At 29.6% G+C, this 15523-nt stretch overlaps 1 protein-coding gene across 3 annotated transcripts in view; it reads right to left on the bottom strand.

Annotated features, from left to right (window-relative positions):
* LOC127707661 (pro-neuregulin-1, membrane-bound isoform-like) overlaps positions 1–15523 on the bottom strand; it is a 59778-nt gene that overhangs the window by 39541 nt on the left and 4714 nt on the right. For 2 of the 3 annotated variants that reach the window (XM_052212310.1, XM_052212311.1), the window contains exon 2: positions 539–713. In XM_052212310.1, coding sequence (XP_052068270.1) covers positions 539–713 — 175 coding nt within the window. Of the gene's footprint in view, positions 1–538; positions 714–9261; positions 11425–15523 lie in introns of those variants that run through there. The other variant, XM_052212312.1, reaches the window with a different exon arrangement.

Below are 15523 nucleotides of genomic sequence, written 5' to 3'. Positions count from 1 at the left end.
CATTTAATAAACCTTTAAGGTGGTACCCAACACTACAGGGAGAAAACTCTGTATAATCAGATAAACGTTTTAATTACATTGTATTGTTAAGGAAATATTAAGCTTCTCAATGATTAAAATTAGTGTTTGTCAAACTATATATCCAATGAAATTTTTCCGAGAAAGTGATTGGCTTCAAGTTTTTTGAAATTTTTATATTTTTTTCAAAGGGTCAAAGTAAATATTTTGTCAAAATTTTATGAAAATTAAATGAGCCAAATTAATTTTAGTCAAGGTGTTGGGTACCACCTTAATTGTATAGCAAAGTTTGAAAAATTGGTTAAAACATATTTTGTCACTGATAATATTGATAATTTGAAAATATCTTTGCAGTAGTGCAATATGACAATATTGCCCTCTTATTTTTCATTATACATTCTGTATGAAATATTATGTTCATTGGCCTATGAAAAACAGATTTAAAAAATTCTCAAGAAACTCATAAAATATTGAATTACTGAAATGTGAAAAAATAATGATTTAAGTATATTATACTTACTTTGATTTTCTAATAGTAAAGCCTTTTTTACTAGGTTTTAAAACTTGGCCATTTTTCTCCCACAACATTTCTGGTGGGGGACGTGCTGATCGTATCCGACATGATAATTGGAATTTTCTTCCTTCAACAAACCTTTTCTTTTGAACTTTTATTGTTTTTAATGAAGGAGCTTTATCTGAAAGTAGAAAAAAACTATTAATTACAAATTGAACAAAAATATAACTATGGCTCTGGTGCAAAGGTTAAAAAATGTGTAAATTCTAATGATGTGTGTATGGACTTTTCATGATTTTACATTTAAAGTTTGATGACAACTTTCAAATTGTTCAATAAGTATTGAATATTACTGTATAAAAATACATAAAAACAATTCTACAAACCTTTTATCAAGGATTTGTATATTTACTATATAGAGAGCATATTAGAGAGTATTCTATATAGCAGTAACCAGTATTCTATATAGCAGTAACCAGTATTCTATATAGCAGTAACCAGTATTCTAGTAAGGAAAACAATCAAATTCTGTAATTATTTTTCTAAATTTTCTAACCTAATGGTAAATTTTCCCTTATGAATTACAAATGTGTTGATTTGTCATTTTTTTTTTTATATTGCTTTTTAATAGAGATATCAAACACTGTCTCTTTCAATTCTTCAGTTAACATGTAAGACTACTTAGAAATTAACTATTTTTACCACATTGTTCGCCAACACATCCTTGAAATCAAGTCCATACCAATATGAACTCATTCTAAGAAAACATTTTTCTCCTTTGTAAAGAACATGTTGATAAATGGTATATTTTGTTACTGTGATAAAGTATTGTACAAATCAAGCTTGTTGAAATTGATAATGGATCAACCATTTTACTTCAAAGGTCAGATACCATCGATGTTCTTCTCTGTGACAGATAAAAAAATTCAAAACAGAATTTCTTTTTTTTCTTTTTTGAACATGACAAGCCAGATATTTTTCCATGAATGATACTAAATATCAGACCAAGTCACAGAGCCAAACTATCTATATTTCTGTACCTTTTAAACTATTTGATTCTTTTCTTTTAAAGACTGGCAAGAGGACTTTTGAAAAAAAAACCTTGAATTCCTTGCAATCCCTTCATTAAGGAAAACTGTTTTTATTTATATACTACACTTAATGAATGAATATTACAAATATCTATTAAAGATCTCCCACGATTCATTGATAAGAAACAATGATTATGATGACAACTTACACAAGAGCTGGCAATAAAACATGTCCAGATTTATGTTACTCTATATATCATAGTATTAATTATCTTGTTAACATATCAACTTAAACAGTAGCTGTGATAAAAAACAAAATCATTTGTCATTGCTACTAATGACCTAAAATACAGAAAAATTCATTTCACAAAGATAAAATGAGTCTAATAATGACAGAAATAGCTGAAAAATTTATTTCACTTAGATTATGTAACAATGAGTCTATCATTATATAATATATTTCATTATGCAGCATTATCTTAAATTAAATTAACACTGTCATGAAACAGAAGTTTCTTCACAATATGTTTTAAGTGGAAGAAATATTCCGTAATATTGTTTCCACTGGAACATTATATTACAGTATTTTTTCCTACTGAAATAAAGGATATAGAATATTTGTTCCAACAGGAACAGATATAATGGCTTAAAAAATTTGTTCATAACAAAGTTTCCAGGGGATTAACTTCTGTTAGGTGGAACAATATATGTCGACAACCAAATCATTCAGTCAAGTTATAATTATCTTACAGTTACAGTGCTTATTAATAAAGCTCTGTCCTTTCACTTTGCAATAATTTTATTTGTAGAAATATTATTGAAAAAAAATCAATTACACAGAAAATAAAATGCTTCGCTGAGCGCAGCCTGATACGACCGCAGAGGTCGAACCCTGAACAGTTGGGGCAAATTTGGACACAATATTAAAGCTTGGATTGTGATCAAAATTTTTACATAATAGGTTTCTGACACAAAACAAATGTGGTCAAAGATCTCACAAATATATAGCGCAATCCTGTGCAATTGAAGATTTCTTCTAAAAACTTTTCAAAAATTTGAAATTTGAAATATTTTGAGAAAAAAAATATGAACCCCTTAAAAAAATTGGAAACCCCCCCCCTAGTTTTTTTAATCCCCCCTTGGAGCAATTACCCCCAAACTCAATCCCAGCCTTTCCTTAGTAGTATGGAACCTTGTAGTACAATTTTAGGGAGATCCATACACTTAAACACAAGTTATTGTCTGGAAACTAGAAAAATGTGTGTTTTTGGCCCTTATTTTGCCCCTAATTCCTGCATATTTGGGGCAATTACCCCCAAACTCAATCTCAGCCTTCCCTTTGTGATATGGAACCTTGTGGTACAATGTCAGAGAGATCCATACACTTACACACAATTAAGTTATTGTCCGGAAACTACAAAAATGCTTGTTTTTGGCCCCCTTTTTGGTCCTTAATTCCTAAACTGTTGGCACCATAACCCCCAAAATGAATCCCAACATTCTACTTGTGGTATTAAACATTGTGGTACAATTTCAGAGCAATTGAAATACTTATACACAAGTTATTATCCTGAAACTAGAAAAATGCTTGTTTTGGGCCCCTTTTGGGCCCTCAATTCCAAAACAGTTGGGACCATCATCCCCAATTCCTAAACGATTGGGACCATCATCCCCAAAATCAATCCCAACCTTCCTTTTGTGGTATTGAACCTTCTAAAAAAATTTCATAGAGATCCATTCACTTAAACTAAAGTTATTGTCCGGAAACCAAATGTGTCTTTGGACGACGACGCAGGTGACGACGACATCAGAGCATTATACGAAACCCAAAAAAAATTTTGCGGTCATATAAAAAGGGGGGTTGTGTCAATGTATATTTGTTCCGCCTTACAGAAGTTCCACTGGAAACTTTTGTTATAAACAATGCCATAATATCTGTTCCTGCTTGAATATATATATATTCTTTACCCTTGTAATATTTGTTCCAGGGGAAATAATATTACAGAATATTTCTTTCACTTGGAACTTATATTATGAAGAAACATCTATTTCATGACAGAAGATGCCCCAAAGGTGCTTGTGTTTAGAAATAGAAATAATGCAAAAGTAATGCAAATAAACAAGTAAAACTAGGCAATAAGATACATCTTCAGGTCAATTTAATTTATTATGATGCTTCCTTACATCAATTTCAAATTTTACGTCATAAATATGATTATACAACATGTATTCTTAAAGTGCATCCGTTTCATTATGACATCATGCAGCAACATGTACTTTTCATAATTTGCACTAAAATTAACAAAACAAAACTGTATCTGCAATCAAATTGTTTTTGTTCTTGGAAGATATTAATTTGTACTCTTTAAGTATTCTGAGAAACTCAGTCTTGTTAGACATCAGTACAAGTACTTAGTTGCACTTTGAACCATCATAAATATAAAATAGTTTACTTTATCTGCCTGAGAGGAAAACTAAAATCAAACACAACACCAAATGATCAATCCTTACTTGTAAACAAAACTTTCAAATTAACAATATATTCATGAATTTAGTGCTTTGAGCTAATTTACCGATGAGATGAGTACAAATTATGCAAATAAATTTTTTTTTGTTTTTTTTACACTAGAATTTCATCATTTTGTTCTTCATTTCACCATCCCAGCTTCAGTGACTGATGAACAATTTTTGAAAAATAGAGAAAGTGCCAAAACATTTTTTTATATCAAATTTATATATCTTCCTTAAAAAAAATTGTTTCAAGAAGGAAAAAATATAAACCCACAGAACTTAGAAAATGCAATTGCTGAGACTCTCTGAGCAGCTATAGATCAAATAAAATATTCCAGACTTTAAATTGTAACGGCATTGTATATAATAGACAACAAGTGGGATTGTTTGCTCAATTTTTATGTGTCTTCAATCTTTATTTATAAATATATACTTATTATTCATAATATGCTAATTCCGAAGGAGACAGGAAAATCATTAATCAAATTATTGAATAATGAACAACATTTGTGTTTGACTTTTTACCAGTAATTATATAAAGAGACAACAATATTAACAACTGATCGTAACTTCCATCACTTGTTAAAATAAAACCCCTATTTCTTGATTTTAATAGCCAAATCTACAAACATATATAACAGAGCCACATCTGTTTTAATATTTCATTATAATTTTTTGTATCCTCATTTGCAAATCAAAACCAACGAAGCAGAAACAAACCTGGGTTCTCAGTCAGAAAACAATACTCAGTACTCGGAGTACCAAATTTGTGCTCGAAACACCAAATTCAGTATTTCAATTGGCTGGATTTTGAGTCTGAGTCTGAAAATCATATTTGAAATTCTTATGACTGCAAGGCCTGATACATATTTAAGTGCAAAATTAGGTATTATGATAATAATCTTTACTGTCATAAACAAATTATCTTTATTGTCATATAAACATCTTCCTATATCTATATAATGTACCAATGAATCTTTTCCTGCAGTGTACTTTTTCCTTTTCTATGAAATGCATCTAAGTATACAAATTTCATGACTGATTTTCCCCCAAAGTTTCATTTCCGACGGAAGAAACACCAAAATTTGAAAATTTGATACACATGTGTATTTGTACCAGAAATTCTACATGCCAGAATGAAAATACGCCTACAATAATCCTATCCCTCTCCTGGCAAAAATAACGTCATATGAATTATGATATTACACATGTATATCCAAATTCGTTATTTTTTCATGCAGATATATTCTTATAAGTTATATCATATTTCTATTGTCTTCATTTGCCCTTCAACAAGTTCAAAGTGAACAAAACAGGAAAGAAACCAAATAGTTGTTTAATAATTATGCTTAAACAGTTTAATGTTACAACACACAGGTGTTATAAAATAATTACAGACTGCATAAGGTCAACGACATAAATAGTATGGCCACATGCAAAGTCAGGCAGAGGAAACAAATAAAATAGTTAATCATTGCTGTAATCAATCTACCATTGGAGTTAAATATTGAAGAAACTGATAGATTATTCTTCATCAAGAGATTACATTTAGTGTTATTGACTAATTCTTTTGTTTCCTTAATGATTTTATGGACTTCTGGTGTAGTATAAAATAAAGATTTTCCTATCTAGGGCAAATAGCCTTTTATTTGGATATCATTCATCTAAATTTAGTAAGCTCTTTAATTAAAAATTTTGCTGAGTTCAGTATTTGTTCCTTCATGTGGAGAACCAAAAGTCAACGTACTCAGCGATAATAAAATTACTAACTTTATTACATTAAAATGCTAGTGAAAGTCAATAAATATCCATTTTTATCTATCCATTCTCTTAATTTTACTTAAGTCATAACATATTAGATTTTTATGCTAGCCAGTCTCAATAATTATTGCATACCGTTTTTTTTTTTTTTTTTTTTTAAACACACTTTTTTTTGCATATTAAGAAAAAGATGCTCATTTCATCTTGAAAACGGTTCTTAATTTCTAGACACAAAAAATAAAAAAATAAAAATAGAAATAAATTTGAAAAAGAGTTAGATGAGAATAAAGGCATATCTTTATCAGTATAATATACTGATTTTTTTCTGCTTTAAATAAATGTTACATTCATTTTATTTATGATGATACTTGACTTTTATTGTATCTATGATTTCTGAAAAAAAAAACAAACTTAAAGTGTTGGTACAAATGCCCCCACCTGCAGCCTTATTGATAATTGCAAAACAAAAAATGCAAGACAAGTAAGGAAGTAAACACACCATAAAGAGGACCAAAGGAAACTTGCGTCTAAAAAGGAAAATTTACAATTGGGAATTCTTGATTATTTAAAGAAAAAAATTATTAAGGCAAGTGTTATTGAAGTTATCAATTAAATGGTATTTAGATATTATTTAGTGGTTTTTTTTTTACCAGAAAAAATATATTCAAAATAAAGCATCTTACCTCCTTTCTTTACAAGACCAAAACCAAACATGACGTTTATCCAAAAAAAAAAATTTAGAATGCTTCCTGACACATACAATTTTGTTCTGTGACCATTAGCTACATGATTTGATTTTATATAGGGATATTGAGATTTTCACACAAAGTTGTGAAGTACATGTATCTTGAATTTTGTATCTGTTGTTATACCGATTATTTGTATTAAAAATTGAGGTGTTAACTTTGGCCCATATCCTGTGGTTTTTCTGACTATATTCTCATAATCTATAAAAACAAAATAACAAATATGATTTTAATGTGAAGGTATACTTCATTTAATCCATTATGATATTCCATCATGATTACAATCAAAACCGTGTAAATATTAATGTAAGAAATCACAAAGTAAATGTTGAGGATTAATAAAGTCAACAATAGTCTGAAATATTGGACCAAATATCCTAAATTTCAGGCTAAATTACCTTGTTAAAATAATAAAGTATCATTTAAAAATTGTCATAAATGTAGCTTGTCTTTATTTGTTTAATGTATGTTTTCACAAAATTGTTGAGATTCTCCAATACACTTGTACTATTGCAGTATATAAGTACTAACTATTTAGGTGGAAATAACACTATTTCCCTCTCCTTGGGGAGATATGAAGTTTGTACATTCAGCCAAGAAAATCCATATTTCAAAGAGGGCATTGACTTTTAGAGAGTAATCAGTTGTAGATACAAGAGTGGGATAGTAGGATGAATTAAAAACACAGAGACAGATGGACTCCCCCATCATTATATACAGTACCAATTACTATAGGTTCAGAAGGGAATATAAAGTTTTGTTCAATGTTCAGAGGGATTCTCCATCGATCTACACCAATCAAATATTAATTTAGCTATAAAAATTCAATTAAAGTGAATAATATAATGTATTTCCCATCAGGCTTGAAGATTTAGTTCACTCAAGAAAAATGTAACCTACAGAAAATGCTGTAAAAATAAGAAAAAATCACGTTCATATCCATGAAAGAGTGTAGACTGGATGTGGGGTACTTCATTTCCGTAATCTCTATTCTTTATACGTTTTGCCCATTAATGTCTATTCTTCATCATTTCAAGCACCTCATTATTCTCTATTCTTTAATTTTTTGGCCAATTTTTCTCTATTTTTTATGTTTTTTGTCCATTATTCTCTATTCTGAATACCCCCATCCACACCCTCATGAAAACCCTTCTACTAATCCAGAATCCTTACACTAATCCAGACCTTCACCAAAATTCATTGAATGTCTATTGTTAACTTAAGTGACACAACAGCTCATACATTTTGTACATACTTTTGTAAATTGTTATTGGTTCCTTATTTCTTTTTATTAATCTTCTTAAACTTAATAATCTATATTGTACTATGTTAATACTTCTTTACAAATCATTTCACATTCTGTATGCACCCAATTGATCTCACATTCACAATTTTAAAACATGCTAAGTTGTAAATAGAATGTCCCCCCTTTTTCCTACATACTTTGGCTTGAGGGTTGCCATTTTTCTGTCTTCACACAGAACAACAAAAAAATGGTAATCAGAGATCCCCCCCCCCCCCCCCCCTCCAAAAAAAAATCACCTACTTGAACCTACCAATCTAAAACCAATGTGGTAGGAACATAACAGGAAAAAACAATTTCTTAATCTTGGCCTCAGAGAATATTATACTGTGCTCTCATGGAAAGTGAAATGACTGCTACCTGCTCAAAGAGCTTCTATGGAAAGTGAAATGACTGATACAATATGCTTCCATTAACAGTCAAATTAATGATGCAGAGCTTCCACAGAAATCAAATATCTTGGGCAAAAAGATTTTATAGAAAGTCAAATGACTGATGCAGAACTCTTTCACAGAAAGTTGAATGACTTGTACTACATGATTCCATGGAAAGTCTGTTAACTGATACAAAAAAACATCCACAGAAAGCTGAATGACTTGTACTACATGATTCCATGGAAAGTCTGTTAACTGATACAAAAAAAAACATCCACAGAAAGCTGAATGACTTAGTCTAAGAGCTGCTATTGAAACTCAAATCATTGATACAAGAGCTTCCATACAAATTTAGTTTAATGATTAATAGAAAGAGCTTCATTACAAAGTCATTTGACTGAACAAGGAGCTTCCTTGGAAAGTCAAATGACTGATACAAAAAAAGACTTTCCTTGAAAATTCAAATGACTGATACAAAAAAAGAGTTTCCTTGAAAATTCATATAACTAATTCAAAGAGCTTCCATGGAAAGTCATTTGACTGATACAAGGAGCTTCCTTGGAAAGTCATTTGACTGATACAAGGAGCTTCCTTGGAAAGTCATTTGACTGATACAAGGAGCTTCCTTGGAAAGTCAAATGAATGATAGAAAGAGTTCACATGAAAAGTAACAATACTCCACATCGCCTGTTATTCATATGCACCCCTTTGTTCCAAAATTTTTTAGCAACTCATACTTAATTTTTTTTATTTTACTTAATTTTTGGGGCTGTTTCTTTTAAAGTCAAATGAGAATTATGCAACATCATAATTATCTTTGACACTTTGAATATTTTTACCAAAAAGACTTAAAACTGAGAGACTTTAAAACTCAATCACAACTATTTCAACGTTTGACAGTAACTACACAATATGTCCTTCGATTCAGATTTCTAAACCTTCCTCAATTCTAAAAAACGATTTCTCAATACAACTGTTCCTACATTATAATGATATTTCATACCTTCTTCACTTCTAGGTCTTCGGTAAACTCGCATGTTTAATATCCACTAAATGTAATCCAAAAGAATGAACTTTTACAAGTTTTCTAGTGTCAATGTGGCTAGCCAAAAAATTATTATATCTTTAATACCTATTGAAATATTAAAATAACATTTGGCATAATACTGCAGATTATTATCCCCTTGAAAATAATATCCAACAGAGGTTTTAATGCACACTTTCTATAAGCATGATAAGAAAATATAAGGTAGTTTAAAAAAAAATGTGAAAAATGCAAAAGAGGGTTTAAATGGTGTCTTCAATTAAGTAAAATATGTCTAAGTATGGGTAACATTTAAATAGTTTTATATCTGATTTTCTACCTGCAAGAGTTAAATTTTACTATCAAGAGATTTGTCAAAAGTGATATTTTAATACCTATGGGACAGGTACTAGTTGAAAATGACTTTGTAAGAAGAAGAACATTTTATGTGATTGTTACGAAAACTGTAAGACGATGATGATGGTGGTGGGTGTGCCCTCACACAATAGGAACTGTATGATATCTTTCACCAAACTGAGAAAATATCTCAGCAAAAATTGGTCAAAAGAATCAACGAAACAAAAATTACATCAAAGTTGAACAAACTATGCTAAAATGGCTATTTAATGCCAGAAAAAGTTTTTTCAATGCTAAATTTACATGTTTTACACTGTGATAAAGAGAGACAAACTCTTTTTAAAGGGAGGTAAATGATAAAAAATACAAAAATTTAGGAGCTATACTATATTAAACAGTCTACAACTGTTTTTAAAGGGAGGTAAATGATAGATAATAAATATACTATATTTAGCTGTAATGTCGACAGATGTGATAACGTGACCCAACTCTTAATAAAGGAGGGTAATTAAATAATAAAACATGTTAATAAAACATTTTGGAAGCTATACCATTTTTAGCAGTTATGACAGCTGTTGAACTGTTAGTTGGTGTAAAGCTTCACGCTTAAGCAATTCATAAATGCAGAGCATATCCAATATCTGAAACAAATACTTAGTACATTGAAATATATTATAATAAATAAAACTTGATTCTGTAAAATCTTTGGATTAAAGTACATCAATAATTTTATTATGTAATTCTATCATCTTAAAATACATTGACATTTGGAAAAAACGTGGTGAAACTATCACAAATGAAAAAGCAGTTACATTCTTGCTAATTATTATGCAGTTTTGTAAATACAATGATCATAGACAAAAACAGACTTTTTCTTATTCAATGTTTCTGCAATAATAACTCAATTTGCCAAGTTTACTTGAAATATTCCGTGTCCGTCTGCTCTACTGATAAACCAGTAAAAACCACTAGAACTAACACAACACTTGTTTCACTAATGATATATGAAAATTTACTTTACAGCAGATGATTTTTCAATTTTCATTTTTTTCTTTTTTTTTTTCTCTTTTTTTTGCAGTATTAGCCAGACATTTTAAAAAAAAGCTAATATTTAGAATTGATAATAATTGCTAAATCTTAAGTGATTGGAATAAGGATAGGAAAGGAATTATCTGATACAGTGTATTTTCGAAATTAAAACATACACCAACTGGACTTTAATTAAACAGTTATTTTTCATCACCACTAGATATGACACACTCCTTTAGATCCCTATCAAATATTTGCATATTTTAAACATTTTTTTAAAGATGACATCCTGAATAGCTATGATTTATACTGAACACCCAATTTAAATGATAAATATATTTGTTATATAACACTTAACTTAAGATGTAGGTGTGTTACGCATAAATGGACATTAAGGATAAATTTTGCTTACTGAAGGAAAAATGAAAAAAACCTTTTGAAAAAAAAAATTCTTCTGAGTAGACTGAGATAAGATTATACCTTTAAGGTTAAAATAGCACAAATATTTGTTTTTCAATTTACTGACAACTTTTTTTTACCCTAGATGGTACTCAGAATAAAATATTGTGGGACTCATTGGATAAAAACAAGTTGGAATTATTTTTAAATGAAAGCCTATATCCATTTAGATTTAAAAATTAAAAAATCTCTTCTGAGTAGACTGAGACAAAAGATGGTACTTCGAACAAAATAATGTGGGACTCCTGATTGGATGAAAAAGTTGGATTTGTTATTAATTGAAAGCCTATCCATTCAGATTCAAAATTTTAAATTCATACTTTAAAGTGTTGGAAATATATTGATTGCATTTACTAAAGGAGCCATTCAAAATTTGCCTTTCCCATAAACACAGAAATTAGAATCAAATGCACCGTCTGCTACAGGACTCTTTTTTGACTGTATTATACAACACTGACAATTAACAGGCACTGCTACCCATTTTTATCCAATTTTTTCAGCAAGGAATTAAATGTTGAACACCACTCAGGTACTCTATGAAAAAGCATTACTGAAAATTCAGAAATTAATGCGTTCACTTATTTTTTTTTTTTTTAAAATGAACAATTATGCGAGATTAATTATTGCGCTTTTAGGAAAATCTGCATACAGATATATGTATTAGATATCAAAATGTGAGTTTTTATTTGCGATACTCACTCAGTCGCATTATTCGCAAAAAAACTTGTAAAACAATTCTAAGATTTAGATTCACAGACTGAGATGATGTTTGGTAAGTTCAACTTTGTACTTCATTTGGCCTTTTCAACTTTTTGATTTGGGCTTTTCAACTTTTTGATCTGGGCATTTCTGATGAGTCTTTTGTAGCCGAAAAGCTTGTCTGGCATACAAAATCTTAAGTCTTGTATCTATGATGAGTTTATTTGTCCGGATATAAGTTAATTTTACTTGTTTCTTTTTTTGCAATAACAAAATAATGGGAATATGTAAAACTCCATTTGTTATAGTTAAACAAATTATCTTCCTACAAAATAAGATTGTTTATATATTATATCACTTTATAGCCATTGATTTACATGGCACCAGTTTTTAATTTGGTAGTAAAACTTGTGCTTGTACTTTATTCTGTATTTTTTACTTTTCGATTTGAGCATCACTGCATGATAAGTCTTTTGTACAAAAAAATGTAGATGAAAAGTGCATCTTGCGTACAAAATCTTAAGTCTTGTGTCTATGATGAGTTTATCTGTCAGGATATCCGTTAATTCTACTTGTTTTTTTTTTTGCAATAACAAAATAATGGGAATATGTAAAACTCCATTTGTTATAGTTAAACAAATTATCTTTCTAAAAAATAAGATTGTTTATATACTATATGACTTTATAGCCATTGCTTTACGTGGCACCGAAATGTAATTTGGTAGGAAAACTTGTGATAACAAGATTCTGTCTAGTTATAGTGATGGATACCCTGCAATTCACAGAATAAAGTATACAGCAAACATTTCCAATCAAATCTTGTCAAAGGAAATTAACGCATAGGCATAGCGGTTAAATATACTGGGATACTTTCCAACTGGGAACCTAGAATCTGGAATCAATATCATTGTCTCCTTAACGGAATTGATTTGGATTATATTGGAAAAGTTAGCAATAAACAATTCTAAGTATTGGTCCCAGCTACTTATGTGACTTGACATGTTAGTCAATGATTTCTGTGACAAGAGTATTATTAAACATATTCTATATGGTTACAACTGTAGAGGAAAAAGATCGATTTTGGCTGTGTCTATACCATGGTATTTTATGTCCATGCATTGAATTCTGGCATGCATTTGTTATATCACAACATTGATTTAATGGAAATAATACGACTTTTTTCATTTCCATTTATTTACTATTGTAAGACAACCATCAACATTAGCTGTTTCTATTTCCATGGGAAATTAACATTCCTGATACGAACCCCTTAGTATTGATAAAAGATTAAGGCAAATAAAATATAGTCCTGGCCCCCTTATTTCTTTAAGAATCTTATGACTAAATTAATCATTTATGCATGGTCCTTCCAGCCATGAAATGATTTAAGCAAGAATTATTTTCAGACTTGTGATAGCTCTAGGAATGTTAAATTTTCCAAAAGGTCTATCCATCTATCCTGTGACATATACAGTGAGCCACTGTAGAAAAATAAGTTGGAAGTTGGTAGGTAAGGAATTTGCTTGGATAGCAACATTAAACTAATTTGACACTAAGACTTCTATATCATAAACTGCTGTTCTCATCATTTGTTTTATTGAGAGATATATGATAACATTATAAGATTACTGTGTTTTTATGATTTGTTTTCATTATAACTTTTTACCAGAATGTTTTCTTGAGAATATCAATCAATAGATTCCTTGCTGATAACATTCAAAACATTACAATGAATCGAAAGTTCAATTTTAAAGGGAGTTAAAAAAAAATATCCTAAAAATGCTAAAAAAGGTTTGCCCACTCACATTCTATTACAAAACCTGAATTGGCCTTCAGAAAGGAAGATAAAAGACTTCAAAAACTTTTCACATGACCCAAATGTTTAAATATGTGCAAATTTTCTGTCATTTGGTCATGCATACAGTGGGCCCACACTATTTGGTTCAAAGCAATGTTTCCAAATTGTCATCTAATTAGATTAATTATAGTAGGAGTAAATGACAAGTAATTCATAGCATAGGAGAAGAAATGTGAATGTATGTGATTCAATACATTGATAATTATCCCTCAATATCGACATTTTAACCACACATTCATGTTACAAGCTTCGATTTCTCGTAACCGATTAATTACAGGTAAAGTTGAATTGATCGGTTGTTTTATTTAATTTAAGGGTATTATTGGGCTCATTTCTTTAGAAAAGCTTTATTATGAGAAATAAATGAGCGTGGGAGGAATTATATCGGACAAATCATTAAACTTTAATGAAATCAAACAAAAGCCTAAGTAACATAAAATAACCATAAATCATCAGTAATCAAATGAAAGTAATACAACCTTTTCTCTAAAGATGAAATTAAATAATTGGTAAAATAAAATATTCTGAAATATTGATCTTTTGATGAGAGCATTTTCCAGCAGATTAGTTGTTGCATAATTTCTGGTGAGCAGAGGGACCAATTTTATTTACATTATTACTGATAAATGTGCTAATTTGAAAAGAGTTACATTTGAATTATTGCATGCATAGATATATTTCCATAACAATTTGAGGAAACAATTGGACATGTATCACAAATGAAAATCTTACAACTTCTTTTCTTTTAAAAGTTGTTAACATAGTTACTATCTATATAAGAGAGGTAATTTGTTCAACTGATCGTTCATTTCTTTTATTTTGCAAAAGATGTAAACTGCAGTAAACTGCATTTATCTCAGAATTTTTTTTGAAGGAAGGGAGGGTGGTTAATGAAAGTAAGGTGATAATTATCATTTTTATTATATAATTTTTGAAAGATCGGCTTACATAGAGTAATAGGGAATTTCAAATGGTAAAGGATTAGGGCAGCAATTAATGCATCATGGGGTACCTGACCATGAATCAACCCTCTAGGGAACACAATGGTAAATTATTGTTCATGAGATCATGGAGATTATAGGATCAAATAAATTACTAGCAAATTTTACAAAGCATAAGCTACATGTACACTCCAAAAGTCACAAAACTTAAAATCCTCAGAAATTCATTTTAGCCTCTAAAAATCATTGGTTTAAAATATAAAATAAAAATCGAACTTTAAACAAAAACATCTTTATTGCATCAGTTATTTCACTAAAATTCACCTTACTTCAGACTGGAGGTACAATGTATGTACAATGTACTTAAAACTTTTAATCTTCAATTTCCCACAAGTTTAAAAGTCAATCAGCTAGTTAAAACTTGAGATAAAATTTTCAATGAGTTCAATTTTAGTATACAAATATTCTTTCAAAATAATTAAATGGAAGATAATCCTCAGGATGATATCATAGGTCAGTCACCCCTATAGACCAAGAGCATAAAACTTTTTACCTGTTAGAAGGTTCAATAATTCAGATGGGATTCAGATACCTGCACTCAGCTAGTGTACCTATTTGCAAACTTTATATTTTTTTATCAATCCAGGGGAAGGTTCTGTGAGAGAAGGCAATCCTTTAAAAAAGATTTTAAATATAGTTATCTCATTGTGAATAATGCATGAGATACATGTACATGTACTAAATTCCACTGGGTGTTAAGAAAACAACAATAAATCAATCTAAAATAGGTGCAAAAATTCCAGAACTGACTACATTTAATGTATATTTAAGAAATGAGAGTACAGACTATTTGAAAAGTAGCCACTGACGGTTAATCTAAAATTTTATGGTTGCTAAT

The sequence above is a fragment of the Mytilus californianus genome, unplaced genomic scaffold (assembly GCF_021869535.1).
Source record: "Mytilus californianus isolate M0D057914Y unplaced genomic scaffold, xbMytCali1.0.p SCAF_7, whole genome shotgun sequence".
NCBI lineage: Eukaryota > Metazoa > Mollusca > Bivalvia > Mytilida > Mytilidae > Mytilus > Mytilus californianus.
The sequence above is the reverse complement of the archived record's forward strand: the minus strand, read 5'-3'. Positions and strand labels throughout refer to the sequence as shown.